Source organism: Aspergillus nomiae (assembly GCF_001204775.2).
Source record: "Aspergillus nomiae NRRL 13137 chromosome Unknown contig00242, whole genome shotgun sequence".
In the NCBI taxonomy this organism is placed as follows: Eukaryota; Fungi; Ascomycota; class Eurotiomycetes; order Eurotiales; family Aspergillaceae; genus Aspergillus; species Aspergillus nomiae.
In genome coordinates this window covers 1-26,425 of record NW_015378297.1, presented here as the reverse complement: position 1 = coordinate 26,425, position 26,425 = coordinate 1, and the positions used below count along the sequence as shown (strand labels likewise).

Sequence of the window (26,425 nt, the reverse complement as noted above, 5' to 3'; positions counted from 1 at the left end):
GTAAGTAGAACATCTCCCTGCCAGGGTTAATATTGCTTTGTACTCGGTGCTGATCCTTTGGTAGTGTGCGAGACATGGGAACCCGTGTACTGTTAAGACGATTAAGAATAGTCAAGGGGGGTATGAAATTACCGTGACGCTTTCGTTTTGTGCTGCGAATCAACAGACGTTTCCGGTTAATGTTTGATTGGGGAGTGGGGATATACTTCCATCTGAAGAGTATCTTCACCCGTCAAACTACCGGGTGGCTTGACTCTGTTGTGTGGGGGCTCAGGAGCATATACTTGTATGATTATTTAGACATGTGTTGATAGAGCTACTAGTTCCAGTGCTGAATGTGGGATATTATCGGAGAAGAGTATTTTGGATAAGTGGTAAATTAAACCGATGTGAGTTCATTGGTTTATCTGTAGTGACAGTTGGTGCAATGATGCCCATTCAGTCTTTTATTTTTTTTGTTGTCCAGACACTCTCTAGGCCTAGATTATAGTCTGTGTTACCATCGATACTCTGACTGTTCTTGGAGTTCTCAATATTCCTCGAGGTAGCAGAATACATAACTATACCATGGAGGCGATCTGTATGTGGTCATCTAGGAGAAACGCGACTAAATGAAATGGCAAGCAAACAACTGTACTCACCAAATTCTTATCCATTGCATCCCTTTCAGCTACCATCGTGTCTTTTAATGTGTGCAAGCTCATAAGAACACAGCCAAGTATGCCCATACTGCAGAGTATATACAAGCTGCCAAGGCTTGATATGGGTGCAACCCCTGCTCGTGATGTCATCCCCATGATGATCAACAAAGTCCAAAACAGCCTCGACAATTCACATTCACGACAACACCTTAGACGACAAATAGAATAGATAGAACTAGGCTACACTGTTTCCCCAAAAGTGCATAGCTTCCAATTACCAGGTTAATGAGAACCCACGAAAAAGGTACGGAGAATGGATTGAATGTCCTCGCTGCCAAGAACGACCAGGATTGTGTATGAGTGACGTCACTGGTGACATTCTGGACTTTCTGTCGACAGCAAACCCACTCGCTCACATGGAATTACGAAGGCAATGAGAGAATCAATTCGTCTGGTCTTCGGCTGCTCTTCTGCCTCTCTTCCTTTCCTGCGAACCATTATAAATACAACAAGTTGTACCGCATCGACAGCGTGCAAGACAACATACTTCTACTTTCCACAATAGATCAGACTACCTTTCTTGATTTGGTAAGGCTCCTCCCTTATTTCATGCAATGGCTTGTATCTGCAGTGATGAGAGTTGCTGCTAACAGCTCTAGTCATACAAAAACCTACCATCCTTCGAATTTCAACAACTAATTGACCAACTGACCGACACCATGTCCTTCCTCACTTCCACCATCCGTTCAACAATCGCCCCCCGTGTGGCCCTTCGACCATCTTATACCGTCACCTCCGCCTTCCATACCTCTCCTCTTCGTTCGGGTCTCAAAGAATCTGATCACAGTTCGTCACTCCCCTTATTGCCCCGGTTTGAAAGCACACTAGTCTAACCCTTCTACCCCCAGACCGAGAGGACCTACATATCACCTACGAAGAGCACAAACAGGAGCAATTGAGAAGCACCAAGGAAGGAAAGGGGAAGTGGAAGCAGGAACTTGCTAGTAACAGTGAAGCTTCGGTAAGTTTTCCCTCCTTGCCCCTTTTCTCATTGTAGGTAGAGGGGGAGAAATAAGGACGATCATAATGTTGATGTCATATATAGGTCAAAGCGGATCGGGGTGAGCTCGATAGTGACGGACACGATCTGAAAGATCTACAAGAGAAGACAAAGCATCTACCCAACCAGGAGGGGCCAGGGAGTAAGACTCAATAAAGGGATTGATCTTAGCTTCCTTTTTTCTTTCTTTTGTACTATTGTCTTTTCTTAATCGGTGTTCTGGGTATAAATTGAGCTTTAAGAAGAGGTGCCTGCTTTGATAAACTTAACCTAGTCCTTCATGGTGTCATGTATAACTACCCCTGAGGAATAAGATCGGGTGTATGATATTGACATGGGATATAAGATGTAGATTATGTAGGGCCCCGAGTCCCTGTTGGGAGCTGCATGAAACCAGTGTAATGAAATAATTGCTGCCATATAACGAACAAATCCGTAATTTATCACTCCAGACACCATATAAGTTCAAACATCAATATAAGGCAAACCGACGATCCATTCATAGGGAATCCCGCCCCCCGGCCCAAAAAAGAAACGCCCTGCGCCTTCCAGAGAAACACGCCCTTGACCAAAACTCACAAGAATGTGAAGTTTACCAGAGGTTCTATACGCTCTAGGCTTTATTTCAAAATGACAATGAGAATGACCAGGATAATGATCAAACCGACGATCGTCATCAAGCTCCAATTGTCGCCCGCGCTTCTCCGGATCTTGTCCAGTCGTTTTCTAGCCCCATCTAGCCGATGTTGATGTCGGTCAACATCACCGTCCATACCGTCTAAGAGCGCGACGTGGCCTTCTAATTCATCCCCAATCTGGATACTGAGTTGGTGTTGTCGCCCGATGGATTCGCCTAGACGATCTAACTGTTCGTCCTGGTCGCGCATGATCTCATTGTGTCGATCATATATTTGTTCATTCGACATGTCAGATTGATCTACACCGGGAGGGGAAGGCGAGTCGCGGTAAGGGTGGAAGAGGTTTTGTCGCTCGAGGTCGGCTTCTTCTGTAGCCGAGTTCATGAACCGCACTGACTTTGAAGGAGGGTGCTGCGGAACCGGCTGTTTGAGATCAGGAGATGACTTGACATTGGCGAATTCAGGCGATGGGGATGAGCCGCTGGCGCCGGCTGAGGTGCTGTGTCCGCTGAACTGAGATGACAAATCTTGATACTGCGATTTCAAATGGAATAGCTGGTCTTTCAACTCGGCGGCGCCATCATCGTGGGCCTGTTCCAGCTGGGAGAGGTCCCTTTCGACATCCTCGATGCCGTCATGCAACGATTCCAAAGAGCGAGAGATCTCTCCGTCTTGGCTGTTGGGTTCCAAATCCAATGAGATCGCTCGCTGTCGTTCTAGGAGGGAGAGTTTGATATGGTCTGCAAGAAGAAAGAGCTGCGATGGGTTTGGCATGTTGTGGTGAGACGGTGGGCCCGGAATGAGAGGGTGATATGTCGCGAATTGGCGGGTGAAGTGTCGCAATCCGTCTCAGCCTGGCTGATGAGGCAATGCGGAGAAGACAAAGACTCGGGTAGATCCTGGGAGTCTGACAAATTCGGGGTCGGTTTACCAGGAAAGGATAGAAGTATGACTCGCTCGCTCTGATCGACACAGCGAATAACTCCAGAATAATGGTTAAAACGATGGCAGTAATGGTGGAATGAAGATGGAGGAGGTGTGACCGAGGGGGTGAGACGAAAGACTGTTCTCGGCCGGGCGCGGGAATGATCTGCCGCTGCCGCCGCCCAGTGGAATTACTATCAATTATCGTCCGCTCAACTCGTCCCCCGCAATACTTCCGATTTCCTTTCCTTGTCTCCGGTTCTCCGAGTTCTAACTCTACCTCTACCTATTTCCAACTCTTTCCTTTGTGATACTTCGTCGAAATTTGTCGCTATCGTCCGCCAAGTCAACACATTCCTAGCGGGCTTCAGCCACCGTGTAACCCCTCATGCGTGCCTCTCGGCGCTATTGTTTCATCCTGGTATCCCTTCGGCAACTCGAAAGACGATCCGTTCTCGATCGCCCCCTACATTGATTGTTACTTGTACGACAAGGCTGAGGGCCTTTGAAAAATATAAATCTGGCGCACTGCGAACCGAGCGCACTTGGGCAAGATGAATATCGACGAGTTTCTTGCGATGGAGCCGAGCAGCGACCTTGATGAGATTGTCGACCTCCGCTCTTTGGACTATGTTTCCCAGTATGACGATCATCTCATGTGTGCAATATGCCACTGTCCATACATACGCCCAGTGAGATTGCAATGCGATCATGTGTTCTGCCAGAAATGTTTGAACACTGCTATCACCACGTTTGCGACCGGTCGAGACGAGTTCAAATGCCCTACCTGTCGAGCGCCAGCAAGAGGGGTCTACCTTAACGTCCCTCGATTCTTGGTCAATATGTGCGACGATATACGGGTAAAGTGCCCTTTTGAGGCTGAAGGCTGCGAGGAAGTCGTTCCAAGAGGCCATATTCAGTCCCATGTGGACAAATATTGCGGCTACAGACTTCTGGATTGTCCCGATGTCTTCTGTACGAAGAAGACTCGAAAGAAGGACCTGAGCGCAGAAAACAAATGCATGCATGAGCTTCATAAATGCTCACGCTGTGATGAGGAGATCATGGAACAAGATTATCAGGTGCGTCTGATATACCGTTGCCAACCAGGCCGTGACTAACGAAGGCTTTCAACTGCAGGAGCATGTTCAGGAACTATGCCCGAGCTTGAAAACTACATGTCCTGACTGTGAGACTACGGTATTCCGCAAGGCTTTGAGGGAACACATAGATGCATGTCCAGAGGCGATCCATAGCTGCGCAGCATCCAAGTACGGGTGTCCCGTCAAAGTTAAACGAGCGGAGCTAGTAGTGCATGAGCAGAATTGCCCGTTGATAACCATGGGCCCTTACTTTGAAGCTCAGAATGCTCGACTTGATTCTATGGAGTTGACCATCCGTCATCTCCAACAGCGCAATGAGATCTTCGAGGATGGACTTGCGAGCATTCGGTCTACTCTTGTCGAATCGTCTCGCGTCATGTCTGCACGGAATGCAGACATACCGGCTGAGGCTACTAGTCAGACAAGACCGTCGAACCCATCTGACACGGCAAATGAACAATATGACAATTCTAACGCCTCATCTAATGCGACTACCTACCTTCTCGCTCTCCATGAGTCTCTTCGAGAAGAAGTTGGACAGTTATCACATGCAATCACGGATCTAGATGCTCGCGCTAGCATGGCGATCATGAACGAGTGCCTTCGATTAAAAGAGGATATGGCCCATACGAACGCTGCTGTGAGCAGCATTCGAATGCAGGTGCAATGGCTCATGAACCCTCGCATCCACCAGGGCCAGGGCCAACGGACAGGGGTTCGTACCAGCAGCAATAACGGCAATGAAACACGAGCCGGGCAGCTAGGCTCCTCGGCGTCAGGACCAAGCAATGCTGCTGCACCATCTCCGGGCTTTCTTCGGCCCCGAAGACTCAGCGACAGCGGACGCGAAGGGACCAAACTTTGATAGAGTGCGTGTGCGCACTATACATCGACTCAACGAATAATGATATCTGCTTTGCTCCTTTCCAGAATAGGTCTGAAGGGATGGCGCTGTATGTTTTTCTCGACTGACTTTCTGATACCCAGCGTCCACATTCGAGTGTACTGTAGCCTATAGATAGCCTTGTGATATTCCGGTGATAGTTGTTGGTACTGGTCTGTACTAACCCCGCTGTGCTGCCAGGCCTACTGTTTCATCTTCTTAATATAGAATACTTAACAGACTTTGTGCTATCTCATGTATATCTAATATTTTTGTGCAACCATCATTTAAGAAAGGTCAACTTCTTAGTTCAACTGATGACAAGGACAAACAGTGTATAAATTCTATACTGTAATAAGGAGGGTATATAGTCAAGATTCGTACAGGGGCATATAAATGTAGGACAGCAGTTCACCCGTCCATGGGCAACGCCGCGCTTTATCTTTCTTTTTTTTTCTTTCTTTTCTTCCCTTCTCCACATTTCCTTCCAACTCCGCTTCGACCTTCCAAATGAACCGTAAGAGACTCCGATCATCCTTGTTTCAGCGTCTCCGAAACACGTATCAAGTCTCCCCTGCATAGCTTTCACCCGCATGAAACAAAACACACAAGCATCAAAACAACGGCATATTGACCGAATTCACATAATCAATATTATCCTTCGTGCCCTCGACGCGGTCGTGACAGGTCCCAAAAATGCGGTCCCAGAGTCTTGTCTGCTTCCCGTAGTTATGGCTCTTGCGCCAGCCCTTGCGATGATGGAGGTCATGGTCTTCGATGACGATCTCGGCACCGAAGAACTCGAGTAGCAGGGTCATGGTGGACGCGCCGGTTGAATGCAAGCGCAGGCCGCTGTGGCCCAGCACCTCGGTGAAGGCGATGTACTGGTGGCAGAGCCACCAGTCGTAGAAGCCGAGGGGGAGGCCCATGAGCCTGAGCGTGAAGTAGGTGGCCATGGGGACGCCGACCATGTCGAAGAACTCCTGCTCGTGGTCTGCGTAGGCGGCCAGGAGGGGGTTGGGGTGCTTGGTGAGGTGGTGGGTGCGGTGGAATTTCCACAGGAAGCTGACGTCGTGCATGAGCCGGTGGTACCAGTAGAACCAGAAGTCGAGCACGATGCCGTAGAGCCCGATCTGCAGCGGCAGCATGGCCCAGTTCAGCTGCGAGGGCAGCTGGTTGACGTTGTAGGTGAGGTAGGTGGCCAGGGCGATGCGCGAGCCTGTCGTCTTGTACAGCGACGTGACGACCTTGCCGATGCCCACGTCCGGGACGCCGTCGCGTTCGTGCTTATCGCCGTCCAGGAAGCCGTAGATGTGGCCCAGACGGCGGAGGATGTGCACTTCGAAGATCACGACGGCGTTGAAGGCGAAGAAGTAGAAGTTGAACACGGCTATTGGGCCCAGGTTGTGGCCGGTGAAGGTGGTGTAGACTTGGTGCATGAGGAGGGGCAGCGAGCCGTAGAAGAGGACCCAGAGGTTCAGAGACCATTGCGTGAGGTAGGGGACTTTTTCGTCCTTTTGGTGCACGGGGATTTCCTTGTTGAGCTCGGTTGGGTGCACGTTAAGCAGCTCGATGGCCCAGTGGTTGATGTTCCATTCGTCGCGGCTGGCGGTGCGCCAGGTGGACTTCATTGAGTCCTTGGGGTTGGGCTGGGTAGCCATTTTCGCTGATATTGACCTTAGTCTGTGTCTCTTGGATACGGCCGCCCTCTTCTGGGGAGGGTTGGCGAGGGAGGAGCCATTATTTTATATCGTTGTCGCTAGAGGGGGCCACCGGTAGGGAGTGTGGTTCTACATGTGAAAGTGAAGGAAGAAAAGAGGCTATTTGGCAGTGCAGAATGGAAAATACTGGAGTGTAGATCATCATCTGTAGATCTTTGTTTCCCAACAAAAGAGAGATGTGGCCCCTGAATGGGCCACAGGAGTGAGGGCCCATCAAACTAGAGCCCCAGATGGGTAGTCAACTATGGTTCGCATGTGAAGGAACCCCCAGTTGACATGACTTCCCGCGCAGGCATGCCTCGGGGTCTCGGATATTGAGTCAGTCGGACTACATTTAGGTATTTTTTCTGGTCAGGCAGAGTTATTTTGGGGGCGTAGAAAGCTGGTTGTTGTTGTTCGGCATTGTGTTCTATGGGGATGGGGTTTTGCCGTTGTGCGGGGGATCCTATTCCAACTTGGGAATGGGTTGCGAGAGCTTGCTGATAGGCGACTCCGGGGTGGGTTCCCAGTCCAAGATCTAAGCTACACTTCTGTGGTCATTGGGTCGATACTACTACTCCGGGGTGGTCGAAACAAGACCAAATAAAATGAAATGAGTCTTCGTAGATGGCTCAAAACTTGGGAGCCTAGGCATTTCGGTCCAATATCATCATGCAATCAGTCTCCTCCATGGGCCGGAGAAAAGTGTCCCATTTCGTAATAGAAAAAGTCAAGCGTAGCCCTGAGTAAGCCAATCTCAATTTAATGCCCACCATTTCTTTAAGTTGCTTTGAGTGGTCATTCCTCATTATCTGCAAGGAATTGGCTTGGTGGCTGACAAGATTTATGACCATCACGCTTGTGACGCAAATTGCCAAATGTAGAGAGAGTAGTTTGGTGTTTCATTTACCTACAATATGAGTAATGGTAAAAAGAAAGAGGAGGGAATACTTCCTTTATCAAAAGATCCTACACCTCTCGGCAGTTCTTATAGAAAGTAGTACAAAGAAGAGGTAGACTGCGGTGGCCCCTGGGACACGATTGTCTTACAACTTTGAACAACATCAAAATAGTCTTTCAAGGACCCTTGTAGAGCAAATCTAAGAGTACTCGTTTTCCAGGTATCACTAGAGATGTTGATTCCACCAAGGAGATATGTTGTGCTATTAGCAGAATCACCATACATCTCGCTGGAGGAATGATTTGTGTACTACGCCCTGGCCATATTGCACAGTCAGCGATATGCGTAGACCTGGCATACAAGACGCATTCCATTCCGGCAACTAATACGACCAGTAGCATTACACGTTCACATGTAGTGTACGATCTTGCTTGACGTGTCATAGCCTAATAGGTTAGTACTAGGCACCAGGTTTAGCAATCAAGGGAATAATACATATGGCAATGACTCACTGGGCCTGCGTATCGGGCGAAAAGTACATGGACTTGCAGGTCATTCTCATTCTACTAACTTCCATCTCTAAGATGTACCCCTCATCGTGAGCTGTTCAAGGACTTTGGTCACAAACCAAAGTCTCTCTTTTTTGCACATCGGTCTTCGGAATTGTACAACCACCTTTCTACATTGAAGAAACTGAACATTGATAGAGCTGAACATAATCTATCAGCTGGAGCAGACGTAAGTAATCTGAGAGTTGTATATGACTCTGTAGAAGCTAACTTGTATCATCTGACGTGTACTTGGCTACTCCTCTGCAATGACACCCCAGTCACGTTCAGCATAGGAATGAATCGGCTGGATATACGTCAGCAGTAAAATCCTCAGCATATGACGCAAGATGCGAGAAAATTCTTATTGATCATGATGCTGATCCAGCGGCATGACGCCACCTTAACAAGGAAATACAGTGCCTAGTAGCAGGGATCTAGTCAATCAATATCTGTTGGGACGAAAATCATCCGTTTCATCCTCTTGACCCACAGTAGATGCTCTTCCGGTGCTCGCTCGCGCGAAAGCCCTTGCTTTGGGGAGAAGCAGGTACTGAGCCCCGCGATTCTTATCATCCGAGGTGATGCGGGCATTCCATATGAATAATACCCTGCTTCCGGAGCCTGGGGTCCTCCTTGAGTGACATGGAAAATGTAAACTTCTGGCGCTCATTAAGAGCCTTGAGTAGATGCAGATAGTTTAATAGGTTTATACAGGCCTATGTAAGAAACCATTGAAGTTCTTGTGAACTCTCGTCGTGTAGAAGGCAGATTATCATTGTCTCAGACAAGGTCAACGGTCTACGAAATCTCTAATCAGTAGAGACTTCAGTTAATACGAGGACGTACTTATAGAAACATTAGACACATACGCCTAGTATGCAAAGCGGTATGTATCGGACGCTTCTCAAAAACGACATTGAGGAAGGGAGTTCTTCCAATGGAGATTAGTTCTGCATACTGAATAGGGCTGCATAAGTTTTTGATGGGGTTCATGCCGTCTGCCCGCTTGCAGGATCCGCCCCACACCGACCAGCCAATGAGCGTCTGAACCGAACCCTTGATGTTTCAACACCTTGAGATCAGAATTTGATCCCAGAAAAAAAAGAGTCACAATAACATATGCTGGAGCAAAAAGGAAAGCCGAACGCGGGGGTCGAACCCGCAACCTTGAGATACCGTGACGACTAAGAGTCTCACGCTCTACCGATTGAGCTAGCCCGGCTTCTGTTGAAGGCAGGGAGCCCTAAATTGATATATGAGAAGTGGCTAATAACAAATACCCTGCAGCCCTAATCCACGCACAGGGTATCAGAGGACATGGAAGGCTCAGGTTTGGAGGTGAAGACGATGTTCCTTTTACCGAGCGATATTTCAGCTACACTTTAAATGTCCATTAAAGTAGGGGGTTTGAAGTCAGATATTTCATCTTCTGGGTGTGTTGTAGTGTAAAACAGATATATAAATTCGCACAGTCCCTAGCTATCTTAGCAGTCTAATGTCTACCATGCTACAATTGGCATATAGAATTGTACTAGAACAAGTCAAGCACCGTGAATTAGATTTCTTGGGCTCACTACACACAATACCGAGCAGTCTGCAGAGATCTACAGATGAGATCCCTGTCGGATCACTTCCCGGCATTGAGGTTCGAGTTTAGTCCATCTCGCTGAGAAATCTGACGAAGTAGTGGAAGTCCTTGCGGGATGTGTTTTGAAGGGACTTGCAGAAACGCCATGGAATGAGGATGAAAATTGCGTCTTGAAATCCAACCCAGGCAGTAGTGGTGCTATCCAATGATGTGATCTGTTATACAAAACAGTGATTTGTGCGAGCTACTATGGATCTTATATAAATTGAGAAGATTCCAACTGGCCTTCCATTTAAATTTTGGATCTGTCTCAAGAAAGTTCAGGATGTTAAATATCCCTAGGATCTTCAGATTGTTGGCTAATCAACTACAATCATTCGGATAGACAACACCTATTTACTGGCACTTCAAGACCTCACATCATATTATTTAAGTGAATTGATAGTAATTGACGCCCTCTACGTAATTACGCTTATAACGTTAAATATGATTAATCCCATAATCTCAAGCCCTGTGTTGTCCCCGCTGCTCGCCATACTTTAGCCTATTGAATCACCCACTAAGTACCTAATGCTTAATCAATTTCCCCACACCAAGTTGGAGATACGATACATCCGTACATCCCCTCACCACCAAATCCCACCAAGCCCCTCAAACAAACACCATAGACAAACCCCAACCAACAGGAAGAAACAATGTCAAACACAAAAGCCAACATCCTCCTAATCGGCAGCGGCGGCGTGGGCACCATCGCGGCCCTAAACCTAGAAGCCGGAAACCTCGCCCAAGTAACCGCCGTCCTACGCTCCAACTACCAAGCCGTAGCATCGAATGGCTTCAGCATCACATCCTGCGACCACGGGAACCTAAAAGGATGGAAGCCTACCACCAGTACGTCGTACCCACCAACACAGCCAGCCCAACAACCCAGTGACAATTCCATATATCCCCGCTGACCATATCATCTGAACCCCAGTAACAAACCGCATCCCGGAGAAGACTGCCCCAAAATATGATTACATAGTCTGCACCACGAAAGTAATCGCCGATTGTGCCCCACTCACAGCCGATCTGATCCAGCCGGCCGTAACGCCGGGACACACTGTGATCGTGCTGATCCAAAACGGACTGAATATCGAAAAGCCCTATTTCGCGGCCTTCCCGGAGAACATCGTCCTCTCGGGAATAAGCATGATTGACTCGCATGAGGTTGCGCCGGGGGTGATCGAGCATGGCTCTGCGGATGATTTGGTCATTGGTGCGTTTCGGAATCCGAATTTAGATTGTGCTGTTGAAGTCGCGGCCGCGGAGCGCTTCGTGGGCTTGTATTCGGCGGCTGGGAAGACGAAGTGTATTCTGGGACTCGATGTGGCGTATAGTCGCTGGAGGAAGTTGGTTTTTAATGCGTGCTTGAATTCGATTTGTGCGCTTACGGGTCTGGATACCGGGCGTATTCGCCTTGCGGGGGATGCGGTGGAGATGCTTGTTAGGCCTGCGATGGAGGAGATTCGCGCGGCGGCTGGGTCTGTTGGGGTGGATTTGCCGGCGGAGGTTTGTGAGGAGGTTATTGGGGCTTATCCGGTGACTATGTATTTGCCTCCGAGTATGCTGGAGGATGTTTGGAAGGTTTGTTGATTCTCTTTTTATGGTTGGGGAGTTGGATGTTGACATGGGTTTGTTTTGCTGACGGTTCTGATAGGGGAATCTTATTGAGGTCGAGAGTATCGTTGGAGAACCCCTTCGGGTTGGTCGTGCTAATGGAGTGGCTATGCCTACTCTATCTGTATTGTATAATTTGTTGAAGGGCGTTCAGTGGAAGACGAAGGAGCAGAGGGGGCTGATTGAGATACCAGCTCAGGGTGGGTCTGTAGCAGATTCGTAAAACTAGCAAGATAGGTAAGCTCTATATTGCTTCAAGTATAGACATCAAACTTAGCATTGGCATCAATAATTTCACATAAAATCAATATTTCCAACCGAACTAGAGACACTTTGCTTGAGCTTCTGGATATAGATGACATTCTGATCGAAACTAGGAAAGATAGACCCAACTCTCCAATATCTACTCAACACCACCCGAAATGCTATACATTCTTATGGTGCGTTCTCCAACTCGTCCACAATCCTCTGTGCACGCTCGAGGGTCGCCTGAGCTGTATCAACCTTAAGCTGCAGCGTTCTCGCCATTTCAGGAAACCTCCTTGCCTCAGTAACCTCACCCTCTTCCGCAATGATACTGTGGAGATCATCACATATATTGCCTACCTGCTCACCTACCATGCGCCTCATTTCCTGGCAAATTTCTCTGACACTAGCTCGGAATTGGGCTTCGCTGATATTGGTGAGATTTGGGAAAAGGTTCGAGTTCGTGAGGTGGCTACGCATCAGCATTTTCTTTCGAGAATCAGACCCTGCGCCTATTAAATATTAGCCTGCTTCCGTATATATAACAGATAAAACAAGATTGAATCAACAAGAAAGTCTTCTTACCTGATTCACTGTTGCATTTGTTATATACAGGTCGCATTAAACCTGCAATATAGGAGCTATCGTGGCCATGGAGAGTGTCTGTTTCTACTCGACTGTGCACACTAAGGTTAATTCATGGTGCTTGCATATCCAGCAGGAGAGCGATAGATTTACCTTAGTTCATGACGTAATTGATTTAGAGACTGGCTAATAGCCGCGACCACGCAGTTCTCCCAGTCGTCCATATTCTCGATGAAGTTTTCCAGCGCCAGGGGAGCTAGATGCATTATATCTAGGGTGGGTTAGTGGCACATTCAGCTAGAGGTGGGTTGGTGCCGCATACCCTCTATCTGGGCTTTGTTCTCCTCAAATGTTCTTCTCACAGCCTCTCCTAATGTAGATTTCTGCATATAGACCCACCGTTCTATGGATTCCCAGCGTTCTTCGAGGTCAGTTTGCATGCCTTCCAGCAATTCCTCATTCCAAGAGCGATATTTAACAGCACCGGTAGAATGCGTTCCATACTTTCGACAGAAAGCGGAGTAGGTCATATGATGCCACTGCGATACGTCAGACTCCATTAGTGGTGATGTTAATTGGTAACTCATAGACTGACGCTTTCCCAGGTCCTGCTAGTTTGTAATGCGCTGGATTTCCATACGGGGAAGCGCTCATCTACAGTATGATGTTAGTCAATGTACTGATCGATCTTATGACAGAATACTCACATGTCACGCTGAGAATGTCGTCGTGAAACCGATCTTCAAGTCTTCTTGGAAAGTCTCGAACTTCTGAATTTCGAAGGATAAGCCGCTACTCTATGTCAGCTGGGAGCAGTTTCGCATATGATGCTCATACCTCGCGAAAGACGTTCTCCACATCCCGTAATACTTGCCGAAGTGCAACGGCTCGTTCTACAGTTACATCATCTGAGCCAGCAAGAACCCATTGCCTCACGGATCTCACAACAGCCGGAACGCGATGCTTTATAAACGCAGCCGTAAAACGAAACTGAGCGTCTGCTGGGACCAGTTGACAATAACGACGAAGTTCTGGGATACCGCTGAGCCCGATATAGGTGTCGGCGTGTCTGTTTGCATCCTGGCGGTACTGGGAATACCATTCGTTACTGATGCAAAAGACCCGGACTTCACCGTGGTTTTGATGTAACTGATTTGTGACCCTCAGATTCCGGCCCTCAACCAAGAACCGGTCAAGCCTATAAGAACATTAGTGATGACTTTATCTTTCTCTTTATATCTCTTTTTAAATTTATAACGTACTCAAGCCTTGCGTCTTCCTGATTTTCCCTACATTGACTCACGTCAGTATTGGAGAAACAGTACGCGCACAGGTGCAAGGCAAGACAAGATCTCACATGAGCCGAAGTATCTCACTGTATCTCTGCCTATAACTTCGTTCCCTCGCAAGCCGCCTGTTAATATGCCTAAGCCTGTTCTGTAGCTGCTCGATTTGCGCTGTAAGGTCACGGCAGTCGCGAGCCGTTTCGCTTGCATTTACTTCCTGAGTCAAGTAAGCACTCGATCTCCAGTAACGGCATATCAACATAAGATGGCCATACTTCGCTGCGTGTGCACACTATACGCAATGGTTGTTCTTGGGTGCAGCGTCTCTTTATTTCCTCAATACTCTGGTCGGAAACACACCGGGAAATTGTCGTCACGACGAAAACCTCGTTACAAGAATGTCTGAGGTACTTTTCCGTCGCCCGAACTCTTGCGAAGTTCAGGTCACGGAAGCCTAGTTTTTGGTATTAGTGTATAGGGAATTCGAAGTGTAGGAATCAGGGGACGAACCAGGCAAGTCAGCCAGTACCAGTCCTGTTCTCAAGACAGGTGATCGTAGGTACACCCTACAAATGTTAGCCAAATAAAGTAGAATTACACAAATCATACATACCTGATCAGTTTAATGAAGGGCCAGATGGCAACCTCACTCTCATCGCGTGGATCCATTGTAAGCATATCAAGCTGTGATCTACATTCTTGGACATTACTCGGAATAATGGTGTGCTGAAGCGCTGCACCCCCAGGGCGGCGCGTACATGACTGAGCTGCCCAATCTCCAAGCTGTTCCAATATTCTAGATAATGCATCGTCAGTCTGGTCGGAAAGAAACTCGTGTGTAAGCTCCGGTTGATCTCTAAAAAGTGAGTTCAATGTGCTCCACGCTCTGGTTGACCGGTCACGGATTCTCTCCTGCTCTTCTATACTAGTCACTTCGCGGTAGAGATCGGTGTAGTACATCCTGAAGCTCTGAACGAGCTCCTCTAGCAATTCTTTCACTTCTTCTTCATCCATGTAGTCAATTTCAATGGTGTAACGATCTGGATGGCGCGCATCCATGTGTCGAAACTCAGTAACTACCGAGGTACATGCGGAACCATCACCACTCTATGCATACGGTGTCAGTATATTCTCGATATGAACCATCTCTTTCCAGGAAATGTGGACCTACTGAACGGGCGAGGCCTTCTTGATCTAGGAGCGAGTTTATCAGTCTACTCTTGCCGACTCCGGAGTTGCCGATGAACCCCACCGTGCGCGTCTCGGGACATTCGAGTTCGTTCAACATGCGCACCTTCTCGCGCAGTTGGAAGAGCTCCGAATCACGGTCACGAGACAATGGGAATCGGTCTATATCATTTTGGAGGGCTGACAATTGACTCTTGATGCCTCGGAGGATTTCCTGTAAGTCGGCATTGTATATAGGGGCACGAGGTAAGCGCTCGCGTCGCACATTGTACAAGGAAGAGTTATCACTGTCAGTTGCGTCGTCCTCGTTTTCGATCTCACTCAATTGGTCACTATCATCACTCAGAGGCCCATCATCGTTCAAATGAGAATCCTCTAAATCGCTGGCTAAACCATCAACGGTTGAATCGCAATTCAAGGTAGACTGTACGCGTGATGGCTCTGGCGAGGGCTCCGGCGTAGCATTGAACAAACGCCCGTACGTGGATGTGGATCTGCCTGGGGACAACCCAGCACTTTGTCGCCGACCATCATGCCTCCACGAGGGTGTTCGATGCGATGTAGGAGTTTCTTGGAGATTCAACGTCCGCAAAGGCTCTGTGACACCCAAGCTTAGATTTTCACGGTAACGAGGAGTCGCCGTGCTCTGGCTTGGAGTGTAACCGCGGTGACTGGAGTCTCCAGAGTCAGACGCAGAAGATGTATGTCCATCTTGTACTGATGAAAGAGGGTCTTCGCCTGCTGCAACTTCCACAGAAGGTATAATAGCTCTGGAGTTGGAGTCTAGGGCAGAAAAATTGGAACCTTGGGGTGAAGTCCCCCTGAAAATATAAGACCGTGTCATTAGATCAAAGACAGTTAATTTTGGCTTCTTTGTCGTAACTATCGGTGTGATGTGAGAATTTGCAGAAGATGGGAACAGAATATATGAGACTGTATGGGATCTTAAATAGCCACAAGGCTGCCTTGTCCAGTACCATGGGGATTCCCCGCACCACAAGGTAGACTGCGAAGGGCAACATAGCCTCGTTACCCTTGTCAAGCGCTATTTTAGCATCTATTTTAGCAGAGTTAAAAGCCTCGCCATATTGGGAGTCTTGCACGTGTACAGCAGTTGTAACAGATGACGATTTGAGGATTGGCCATCCTTTCAGAATGTAGATCACAGCCTTGCCTACTGAAACAATTGTGGTTACAGATGATAGGCTATGGCTTGTTAAGAGACCCCAGGCAGTCTAGGACAAATGGTAGATGGTGTCTTTGGAAAATGATGGTCGGGAATGCTGAGGGCGCTAAAAGATACTGGATCTCATGCAAAGTCACTGCGCCGCATTCATTATAGGAAGGAGCTGCTGGCACGGCTGGCCATTATCCTTTTTACGTACATAAATTCACAATGCGATTATGCACTGAATCAAATACAGATTTATGAAGATTCCTGTACTCTTTCTGATTGGAGTGTATTTTTATCACCACAATCGGGTAGGCACTGCTGTGGATGACGTGCATCACGCAAGGGTACTGCCCAAATGAAAATGCAGAAAACCAATGCATCGAAGATAATTGAAACATAGCGCGGTTATTTACTATATTTATAGGAATTTCTACACCGTACCTTTGTCTACCCCAATAGCCTGCGCTGTTCGTAGCGGCCCGGCCCGATGTCAGCCCTGCGAAAGGCATACTCTTGCTGCACATGATATTACATGGATGATCGGTGTAACTAGAGCTATACAGTTTGTAACAATAGACCAAGATGCTGTTTTCACTAGTCTAGCAAAGGGCCCAGGAGAGCGAATGAATGATGGAGCATATTACTGCTATTTCTGTTGGAATGGTAACTGGAAAGCCTTCCCTGGTCAATATGGATTAGGTGTGGACATCTGTGCCTGAATTTTAACCAGATGAGAAAAGAAAATGACGAGAAAATGAAAAAGGAATTATATATCAGCATAATTAGTTTGTCACGATATACTCAGTTAGCCTAGGACACTACAGTCATGTTGGTCTCGGCCTCGGCAACTTTCGCCGACAACTCCGTCGAACGCCATAACGCCATACTATTAGCAAGAAGAGCTAGTATTTACATCGCATGGAAGATGTCTAACCCTCGTCTTTGACCATGTATAGAACCATATCCCAGAGGGCAAGATATAGAAAAAGAAATGGCAAGTATCACCAAACACATAGCAACATCAATCCCACCAAAACCAAGTATACTCTTGATCGGCAAACTCCACCATTGCAAGAGTGAATGGTCCAAACTGCAAATCAAATACAGAACATATGAGTTCACAGGCAACCGCCAGCAATTTTTACAGAACTGTCAATCCGGAACATGGGATGGGGTTGCAGCACTTTACCGAACAAATTCAACACTCGAGACCGGGCCATTCGACAAGGATCTTATTCGCACCCTGCCATCGACATTGAGGTTTATCTGTCTCAATGGTGCAGGATATGATGGGATGGATATAAAAGCTTGTACCGAAAGAGGTATACAGATTTCTAATACTCCAAAGGTCGTTGCGGAAGCCACGGCCGATGTGGCCATGTTCTTGATGTTGGGTGCGTTGCGCCAGGCTATGATACCATTAGTATATATTAGGAAAGGACAATGGAAAGGTGATACGCCTCTAGGCCGTGACCCTGGGGGCAAAGTACTAGGGATTTTGGGGATGGGTGCTATTGGACAGGTGGGTTTATTGACTAGCTACACGTTGTTGCTGCTGGCTTATATGCTTGTAGGCTATTGCGCATCGGGCTCGTGCGTTCGGGTTGAATATTATCTACCATAACCGTTCCAAGCTCCCTAGAGATAAAGAAGGTAGGGGTACATGCCCCTTCTTAATCTTCAGCAGTACATTAGACTGAGTCAGAAACAGGGGACAGCAAATATGTGACGTTTGATGAACTTCTGCGATATTCTGATATCATCAGTCTTAATTTACCAGCTACAGAAAAGACTCGACATATCATCTCGAAAGCCGAGTTCGAGAAGATGAAGGATGACGTGGTCATTATCAATACAGCAAGAGGCTCGTTACTTGATGAAGCAGCCTTGGTAGAGGCCTTGCAAACAGGTAAGATTGCTTCTGCTGGATTGGATGTCTTTGAAAATGAGCCGGTTGTCCACCCGGGCCTGCTCCACGACAACAGAGTTATGATTCTACCTCATATTGGGACGACAACACGTGAAACCAAGTGTGAAATGGAGTTATTGACTCTGCGGAACATAGATAATGCCTTGAATTATGACAAGCTGCTCACACCGATTCCAGAGCAACGGCAAGACTAGTTCTGAGAGAGGACACATTGAAGAGACAGGAACTCTGTGCTACAGTTGGCATTTTATTAAGTTGTCCTGCTATTAGTATCCATGTAGAACTTCTCTCTCAACGATCACCTCGCAGGGATTCCATGCAGTGGAAACTTGACATCCATCCTTTTTATTATTCTGTTGAAATCCTGTACTTACCGTATACATATCACCTTTGGTTAAAGGCCTGTGCTACAAGATCAGCAGATGATTGTGGTAGGGATTTCATTACCTTCGTCGCTCGTCTTCTGCAGGATCGGTTCAACCTCTGGCTAATAATAATTGGATTTTATTGTTCAGCGTGGGATAAGAAAATAGCAAAAAAAAAAAATATGGGCATTCTCATGAACCCACAATCTGGCTCTGTTCATAACCCTGATTCAATCACAAAGCTGACCACTGCATGCTTTTACACATACCCCTGCTCCTACACTCACCAGCCCCAAATTGTACAGGAAAAGCAAGACATAGCATTATTCATGATTCAGATCACCAACGAGAGCCACCTGAGCTATATCCACCGCCATAACCTTGCCCGTGGCTTTGCCTGGAATCTTGCCTGGAACCTCGGTTATATTCAGAGTCATATCCTTGCCCGTAACCTTGTCCGTGGCCTTGCCTAGAATCATGCCTGGAACCTTGGTTATATTCAGAGTCATAGCTTTGTCCGTAACCTTGTCCGTGGCCTTGCCTGGAATCTTGCCTGGAACCTTGGTTATATCCAGAATCGTAACCTTGATCATAGCCATGATTCTGATGACTGCTGTCGTGGCGACGTTGGTTGTGTCCTTGAGATTCGGAGTAATCACCATATCTATGACTGGACGATGATTCGTTGTAGTAGTCCGCACTTTTTCCACCTTCATGACTGTGATGGCGACTCTGGTAGCTGCTGTGATCGCCCCCGGAGTGATGCGACTGGTAGCCTTGGTGGCGAGATTCATAGTCTTGGCGTTGATGAGATAGCTCATGGTAAGACTGATGCTGCTGCTGCTGCTGTTGTTGTTGATGATGATGATGATGCTGAGGCTCAGGTGGGGGTGTAGTCTGCTGCGAAGTCTCGTCACTCCTCGAAGAACCACCTAGCCCAAAGCTAGATAAAGCGCTGCTAAGCTTGGAGATACCTGGGATGGGAAGCTAGAAAGTTCGCCGAGGGGGTTAGCCGAGCTTTGTTGTTGTTGTTGCTGTTGGGGTGGGCGGTACTGTGACTGCCCTGAGTGATTATGTGACTGCTGAGGTGCATGACTGTGACTATGGCCGTGCCCATGGGAGTGGCCGCCCTCTCCTGTTTGATTCTTTCCTGCCTTCACACCCTCGGCACTGAGAACATCGTTAAGCTTGGAGCCGCGATCCGACCTAGACTGCACCCAAGATTCGACTGCTTCGTACATAGTCCGATGTGCTTCATTGCGCATATCCCTCAGAGCGGGGTGATGGAATACTTTGAGGCAATCGTCCGAAACCTGTCGCTCAGAGATGTTGGTGTTCTCCCAAGCGTACAGGACACGAGGCGCGACATATTTAAGAATGGCAGAAGCGACTTGACCAGCTGGCTCATTGAGGATATTGGAGAAGTGATCCTTGGACAGCAAGGAGTGGGTAGGGTCGGTGCAGTGAGGGTCAGTCCACGGTTCATACTGGTGTTCACCAGAAGCATTAATGACACTAGAGGAGCCAGTCTGGAGCTGCTTGGAGGCGGCGTTGATGATGGGACGAACGAAGGGCGCCAAGAGAGACATGACAAAAACGGTCAAGGTTTCAGTGATCGTCTCGACCAGGGTTTCCAGACCAGGGATGTTCTCGATGATGGATGAGAGCTTCCGCACGACATTATCTCTGAATTGCAGAATAGGGTATATTTGATCAATTGTCTTTTTTGCATCAAAATCTGGCAGCCCGGGCAAGCCACCCGAGGAACTCTGATTGGAGTCATCAGCTCTGGCAGCCCTGCTTTGTTCACCTCCAAAGCCTCGGCTGCTGCCTGAGTCGAAGTCGTCAAAGGACCGAGCAGATCCGCGGGTTGAATAGCCTGAACGATGACCGCCACGCTTGTTTAATGATTCTTGCTCGTCTGAGCGACGTCTGAGCTCCTCAGCTTCGTTAACAAGATCCTTCGTGCCAGGAACCTTGCCGAGCAGTGCTGTCAACGCGCCAGCAGAGCCGGAAGATGTATTTGTCTGTGCATCTCCCAGCGCAATATCCATTTCATTAACCTCCGACTGGGTGAAATGATCGGTCGCTTCTCCAAGCATGGAATGGAAGAAATCAACCATACCGAATGTGCCAGTTACGAGAGGGTAAACACGGTGACCCCGAACGTTCATCTCAGTCCGCGTGCCGGTGTGCGGGAATACATTACGGAAGCCCATCTCACGAAGCGCGAGTTCGCAGTAGTTCGTGTGTGCTGCAAAGTCCTCAAGAGTATGGAGTCCTTGACCGAGGCACCGCAAAGCTTCGCACAGGTCCTCCTCGTTTCTATTCTTGGTATACAGTCTTCCGTAATGGATACTGCGAGCCAAACTATATTTGACATACCCAGAACTCGTGGACCAGTCTCCTCGTTCGTTGGCGATATAGTTCTTCATACCGGTATCGGGATCGATGTCGAGCTCAACTTGACGCACCGGGCCACGCAGCCGAGAATCGTACTGGCGTGCATCTTGGTTGTCGGCATAATCCTTTGGGTTGCTTGTAAATAAGCATTAGCCATATGCAACTTCATATGAATAGAGAGAAGGACGAACTCAATATGCTCCTCGGGACGATAAGTTCCCAGCCTGTCAGAGGTGACCTCAAACTCGGCCGTCGCATAACCGAAAGTCATGAAAGACAGGATCCAGACGAGGATTCGGATAGTGTCAGCTTGGACACTCTTAAGGGTGCCGACGTCCATCGCCTGGGAGCTATAGAGGGTCAGCGCGTGCAGCAGATAGCTTCGTAAGAGATGAGACCCACTAATCACGCAACCAGTTGCCAAAGTAGACGCGCTTCATCATGGTGGAGGTCCACTTGTGGCCTTTGATAAAGGCGACAGTCTTGAGCATATCTTCAATATCACCATGGCGCCAATTCTTGCCCTCGACGGTGGAGATCGACGCGATATCTAATCGTATCAGCAGCCGAGTCTAATTTTGGGGAAACCAACAAAGCCAAGGTCACACATACTGCCCGCGCCAAATGCATGGACTTGAGAGGGAAGCACGACGAGCACAAGACATAAAATGAGGAGGGCATTGAAGCCCATATTCATCCCTGACGCCATGGTCAATATGGCTGCAGGTCTTTAGTTGATGTTCTGAAGTCGAAGGAAAAATATCTGTGGAGGGGTAAATAAGGAGGAGAGAAGAAGATAAGGTTTAAGCGCTTGGCGTCAGGAGACATAGACAGCTGAAAGAAAGTCTTTGTTTTCCCAAGTTTTGGGAAAGAATGAACGAGAAGAAAAGGTAAAGGCCAGCTCTACGAAAATAATTTACAGCTTTAAGCAAGGAAAAATTTCTTGGTTTTTTGGCTAGTTCTGATCTACAAGACACGGCAGAGCGACACCGCCTAAGTAGAAGATTGTCCTTCCTGATGATTTCAGAGCCCCGCCACCAGCATCAGATAACCATTGAGGGTTCACTATGGAATTAGAGGCTGGCTGAGCTTTGTGAGGCTGACGATCCGTGCAGAAGCTCTGTACTGTGTACTATACGCTAAGGACTCTTTCGGGTCCGTATTACGGCTGGGCCGAGTGTTTTTTTTAATGTGAACGAAAATACTCCGAAGTACCAAGGATAAGTATGGGGCACTAAAGCCCTCTAAAAAGACCTCTTCTCGGTAGCTCCTTGGTATATGGGGCTAATCGAGTGGCACCACCCTTAGTAGCCTTGAGGCCCTTGACGAGGGACCAAGCGGAGGGGTAATTCAGCCCGAACCACCGTATCTATCATACCATACAGAAATCATCGTAAATAAACAGTTGAATACGATGTTACAGAGTTCAGTTGATACCATGGCAGCAAACCATACATTAGCGTATTTATCGAAATAACCGACCATCAACGTTTCTTAGTCTACGATCTTCAACATCACATATTGGTCACTGCTCGTGGATCTTCATCCACGGAAGATGGAAAGTGGAACCCGATCGATTGGAATTGACTCATAATCATCAAATAGCAGCAATGATATGCATGGGGTCGATGTGCTTTGACTTGGGACCAAGCGATCCTCGGCTATATCCTTCATACTTCCGTGTACCTGAACTCAGCCCTCAAAAGACATGTCTACTACGTACCATGCTTCAGCTTTGGCTCGATTCCTGCTATTTTCGTTTCTCTTTGCTTCCATACTGCCCGTATAGTTCTGGTAAGGGGGTTTTGCCATTGATCCTTTGTCTGCCCCTCATTGCGCCACCCCTTCCAAGGGTATAACCATAGTTATTGGAGCTGCTACTACTCCGTACAGTCTCCTCCATCAGTAGAGTAGCCATATGGAATTCTTAGTAGTACAGATATCCTGTATCTCTGCTTGCAGTAAGAGTATTGCTATGCCGTACTGATATAATTACATTTATACAATTGCTATTTGTCTCTTGTAAATAAGTATCTTGTCACATTATACTACATGCTGTAGATACCAAATAGCAGGATCTATAATATTCTACTTGGCTTTATTTTCACTTATTCTTATTAGGAATCTGGAGCAGTTGGTAGCTAGTGATAGTTAGTTAACTAATGTCAGAGTTAGTCCCCCATCCATGATTCTACAACTGAACACTCCTTCTACCAGTAGGCCTACCATGCCTCCAAGTCAAAGAGTCCATTTTCTTATATCGGGGTCCTTCTTGGGTTCTGTCCACCAGCGATACCCAGCAGGCGCCTTTGCTAAACCCCAAGCAATCCATTCGACATGCGACCATTCGGTAATAGGCTCGGTTGGAGCGGCTGTCATAAAATTCTAAATGGTACTTGAGTTGTCAGTCTTGTAACCGATAAAATAAAGAAAGGAAACCGACATCTTGTCCGAGGAACTATCCCAAAATAAACCCGACACATCTCCGTAGGGTCGAAACCCCTTGGCAACACATTCCCTTGAACGAATTAGTATGTTTCCTTCATGTATGGAGAATGATCACTTACTCCCATGCAGCTTTGAAGGTCTGTCGGATTTTATCACGCTCCCGGCGCCGTAGATCCCAGAACCCAGCAGAATCTAACTGCTTTCCTGGGGCTTTTTCGATAAGGAGATAGAGAATAGACCCACCTGGAAGCATACCTGTGTGGTCTTGCAATCCTCTTTTCATATGTAAAAGACGTGCAGCTGATTCGCACTCCTTTGTCCGGAAGGTACCGTAAGCATCTAACATAAGCTGTCCACAGGAGGGAAGGTTATGGGATGCCTGGCGAGCGAAACTATTCGGATTCGCGCCTGCATGTGGAACTCTTAAAATTGTGAGCAAAAGGCCAAGTAGAATGGTGGAGGGGATGATCATACTGCATGGCAATTCTCGTGATAGCTAATTCAGTTTGACAATCCACATTTTCACATTCGAAGGTTCCGTAAGCGCCACTGACAGCATCCGGGAAGTCATTTATTTCGCCTGCACTGAACTGGTCGTTCTTATCGCGCAACTTTTCAGTCAGGCGCCAACGAGCGTTGGGGTCGGTAAAGGAAATGACTTTTCCAATCCAGCTCTCATCAAAAAGCTCTGTCTCTATTTTGGGCTGCTATAAGTTTCAGGTATTTGTGAACAGAGAGATTGAGAGATAGGCGAAGAAAGGAGAAAGAGAGGAGAGGAGAAGGGAAACGAAGGTCTAGTTTGAACAAAAATGAAGTTACATCATTCTTATTGCATAGTTACCAAGGGCCAGTTCTCTTATGTAGTGACAGAGCTGACATGATCTTTACTATTTAGTATTTACTTTAGTGGAGCTTGTGAATATTATTTACTGCGAGTGGTCTGGCAAGAGAAGAAGAAAAAAAGGGGGAACAAATAATCATACTGGATTATTTTTAAGTATTTGGGTTAAGGTAATACTATAGGATGGTGAATCTGTCTTACACGTTGTATGGAGATGCAGCCCTGCGGTGGATTACAACAACAGATCCTTATCGATTTCTGCCAGCAGAAATTGCAGAATTCTAGTAGCGATTCTGAATATTTTGTATTTCTATGTTTATACTCAAGAGATTACTATAAACACTATATAATTTATACACAATGTGCATTTCTCTATAATATACAGTAACTTATATGAAGGAATATATACAATATCTATATTCTAAACCTTTTTTATAATATCTTATTTCAGAGCGATAGCGATACAGTTTAATACTATGCGGTAAATGGACTTGATGAGGAGTGGCTGTGATGGAATCCGCGTACCACGTCCAGCTTCGTTTTGTTGTTGTCAGCTCTTCACCGTCTAAAAAAGTTATCTCTCCCAAAATCCAGTCATTGCACCTTCGAGCCAAGTAGAAGCTATTCAACTGTATCGACAGGATACCACGATAATGACGGACCAAAAATAGACGTCGAGCTGCTCCTCTCCGAGCTGCGGAAACCCAGGCACGCGCCGCTGCACCGGTTACAAACTAGCAGCATACTGCTCTCCAGCATGTCAGAAAGACCATTGGAAAATACACAAAAAGGCATGCACGGGGGCGAAGAAGTACAACTGTTTCCTCATCCGCGCCGCTCCCACTGATCCAACGAAAGAGAAACCCACCGATGCAGACTATATCGAACCGATGCCCCTGGGCTCATACGGTGAATGGTCCGCCGAACTGAAGGAGTTAAAGAGAAGAACCAAATGGGGCGGCATTCTCGAACCCGGCAAATTCTACTCGCACAAACCTGTTGATCGTTGGCATTATCATGTTTACCAGCAGTATGAGAAGACAGAAACACCGAGGAACCCGATTATGAGTCGATGCTTCAACGGAGACATTCATGGCGATGTTGCGGTGGTTAGGTCATCTGATGTGAGATTCAATGACTACTCTGAAGAGTTCTCCAGGACAGAATTGGTTCGCACGTTGGAGTATTACAAGAATATACACGCCGGAGATGAAGCTCACAGGCGGTCCAAAGCTAGCATGGCTGCTACTATGGGGGTGTCGGCGGAGGCTTTCGATAGGATGGTGCCTGAGGGTTTCCCTCATATTCATAGCCCTGCGGACACAGAGCCATGGATGACAAGTGATCTCCCAAGTGAGTGACAAGGCTTAGTACAGCAGAGGTTTTCGTTGAATGACAGGCATGCTCCTGGAGATTGTGGATTTCTCAGATTAGTGGGTCCATTCAGGAGTGCCGTCGGACATTGTGAAGAAAAGTCCGACCGCAATTTGACCTAGATACGACCTGATAAGAGAGAAAGACGATTGATCGAAGCTTTTCCTTGACATCTACAAGGGTTGTTTCAGGGGACATCAAATACTACTAGTAGTATGGATTTCTTCAATGTTATATTTATTAATTAATATTACCCGCTGCTTTTTTCCAGGGTTACAAAACACTATACCCAATTAGGATTAGACCCTGGAACAAGCCTCGGAGCTTAAGAATGCAATTATCCGGAGCAATGGAAACCCTGACTCCTTGATATATTAATCAAGATAATCGGAATCCTCTTCAATTCTCGCTAGAAAGTAATAGGTAAGTCCATCCATGATCATGCCACGCGCGTATGTAACCATCCACGGCCGCAGTGTAACTTTTGAGTGGAACTTGGCGAACACGCGCAAAAAACCCCGCTTTATTCTCTATCAATTGGGGCAGCCGCGGGGTAATCCGATCCGAGTCATCGCCGAATGAACAAGAAATATAAACGAGCCCCCGATGATCATGGAATCTGGGTAGTATGGGGCTTGTTCCCGACGTAGCATTCCGTATACTACATTGTTGGGTAATAGAATGAAGTTGTATGGCCGTCAAATGCTACACAAATCCATTGTTGAGTTATCTTCACGTATAAAAATTTGAATCTTCTCCAGCTTTTCCCGATTATATTTTTTTTTCTCCCCTTCCCCACGTCTCCTCAATCAACTGAATTTCGGTATTCTACCCCGTACATACCAACACAATAACATCTACTCGAGTATACCAAGTAAGAAAAGGAAAAGAAAGAAAAAAAAAATGACCGTCCAATCAACCCCCCACCTCGACGCCC

General features: G+C 47.2%; 10 protein-coding genes across 10 annotated transcripts; 5 read left to right on the top strand and 5 right to left on the bottom strand.

Annotated features, from left to right (window-relative positions):
* Positions 1-1,360: 1,360 nt before the first annotated feature.
* On the top strand, positions 1,361-1,857 carry ANOM_007640 (uncharacterized protein; the record flags this gene model as incomplete). Its single annotated transcript, XM_015552896.1, has 3 exons — positions 1,361-1,487; positions 1,550-1,662; positions 1,747-1,857. The coding sequence occupies 3 exons, from the start codon at positions 1,361-1,363 to the stop codon at positions 1,855-1,857; spliced, it is 351 nt and encodes a 116-aa protein (XP_015404779.1).
* Positions 1,858-2,321: 464 nt separating this feature from the next.
* On the bottom strand, positions 2,322-3,113 carry ANOM_007639 (syntaxin family protein; the record flags this gene model as incomplete). The annotated part of the gene is made up of 1 exon (XM_015552895.1): positions 2,322-3,113. One exon carries the CDS (start codon positions 3,111-3,113, stop codon positions 2,322-2,324), a length of 792 nt encoding a protein of 263 aa, XP_015404776.1.
* A 577-nt stretch (positions 3,114-3,690) lies between these two features.
* ANOM_007638 (putative TRAF-like signal transducer) lies at positions 3,691-5,231 on the top strand (the record flags this gene model as incomplete). Its single annotated transcript, XM_015552894.1, has 2 exons — positions 3,691-4,345; positions 4,404-5,231. Coding segments are annotated over 2 exons (1,365 nt in total), but the record flags the coding sequence as incomplete, so codon positions are not given.
* A 632-nt stretch (positions 5,232-5,863) lies between these two features.
* ANOM_007637 (sterol desaturase family protein) lies at positions 5,864-6,910 on the bottom strand (the record flags this gene model as incomplete). The annotated part of the gene is made up of 1 exon (XM_015552893.1): positions 5,864-6,910. The coding sequence occupies one exon, from the start codon at positions 6,908-6,910 to the stop codon at positions 5,864-5,866; it is 1,047 nt and encodes a 348-aa protein (XP_015404785.1).
* A 3,774-nt stretch (positions 6,911-10,684) lies between these two features.
* On the top strand, positions 10,685-11,871 carry ANOM_007636 (ketopantoate reductase family protein; the record flags this gene model as incomplete). The annotated part of the gene is made up of 3 exons (XM_015552892.1): positions 10,685-10,880; positions 10,966-11,615; positions 11,689-11,871. 3 exons carry the CDS (start codon positions 10,685-10,687, stop codon positions 11,869-11,871), a joined length of 1,029 nt encoding a protein of 342 aa, XP_015404786.1.
* Positions 11,872-12,083: 212 nt separating this feature from the next.
* On the bottom strand, positions 12,084-15,797 carry ANOM_007635 (uncharacterized protein; the record flags this gene model as incomplete). Its single annotated transcript, XM_015552891.1, has 13 exons — positions 12,084-12,406; positions 12,480-12,571; positions 12,633-12,750; positions 12,802-13,018; positions 13,075-13,133; positions 13,187-13,271; positions 13,317-13,677; positions 13,742-13,768; positions 13,837-13,982; positions 14,041-14,219; positions 14,276-14,331; positions 14,379-14,872; positions 14,937-15,797. The coding sequence occupies 13 exons, from the start codon at positions 15,795-15,797 to the stop codon at positions 12,084-12,086; spliced, it is 3,018 nt and encodes a 1,005-aa protein (XP_015404783.1).
* A 1,321-nt stretch (positions 15,798-17,118) lies between these two features.
* ANOM_007634 (D-mandelate dehydrogenase-like dehydrogenase) lies at positions 17,119-18,251 on the top strand (the record flags this gene model as incomplete). Its single annotated transcript, XM_015552890.1, has 3 exons — positions 17,119-17,649; positions 17,702-17,780; positions 17,839-18,251. 3 exons carry the CDS (start codon positions 17,119-17,121, stop codon positions 18,249-18,251), a joined length of 1,023 nt encoding a protein of 340 aa, XP_015404784.1.
* A 494-nt stretch (positions 18,252-18,745) lies between these two features.
* On the bottom strand, positions 18,746-21,534 carry ANOM_007633 (Het-C domain-containing protein; the record flags this gene model as incomplete). Its single annotated transcript, XM_015552889.1, has 5 exons — positions 18,746-19,354; positions 19,397-20,960; positions 21,017-21,175; positions 21,228-21,375; positions 21,438-21,534. The coding sequence occupies 5 exons, from the start codon at positions 21,532-21,534 to the stop codon at positions 18,746-18,748; spliced, it is 2,577 nt and encodes an 858-aa protein (XP_015404787.1).
* Positions 21,535-23,210: 1,676 nt separating this feature from the next.
* ANOM_007632 (uncharacterized protein) lies at positions 23,211-23,745 on the bottom strand (the record flags this gene model as incomplete). Its single annotated transcript, XM_015552888.1, has 3 exons — positions 23,211-23,220; positions 23,269-23,343; positions 23,393-23,745. 3 exons carry the CDS (start codon positions 23,743-23,745, stop codon positions 23,211-23,213), a joined length of 438 nt encoding a protein of 145 aa, XP_015404775.1.
* Positions 23,746-25,004: 1,259 nt separating this feature from the next.
* On the top strand, positions 25,005-25,475 carry ANOM_007631 (uncharacterized protein; the record flags this gene model as incomplete). The annotated part of the gene is made up of 1 exon (XM_015552887.1): positions 25,005-25,475. One exon carries the CDS (start codon positions 25,005-25,007, stop codon positions 25,473-25,475), a length of 471 nt encoding a protein of 156 aa, XP_015404774.1.
* Positions 25,476-26,425: the final 950 nt, after the last annotated feature.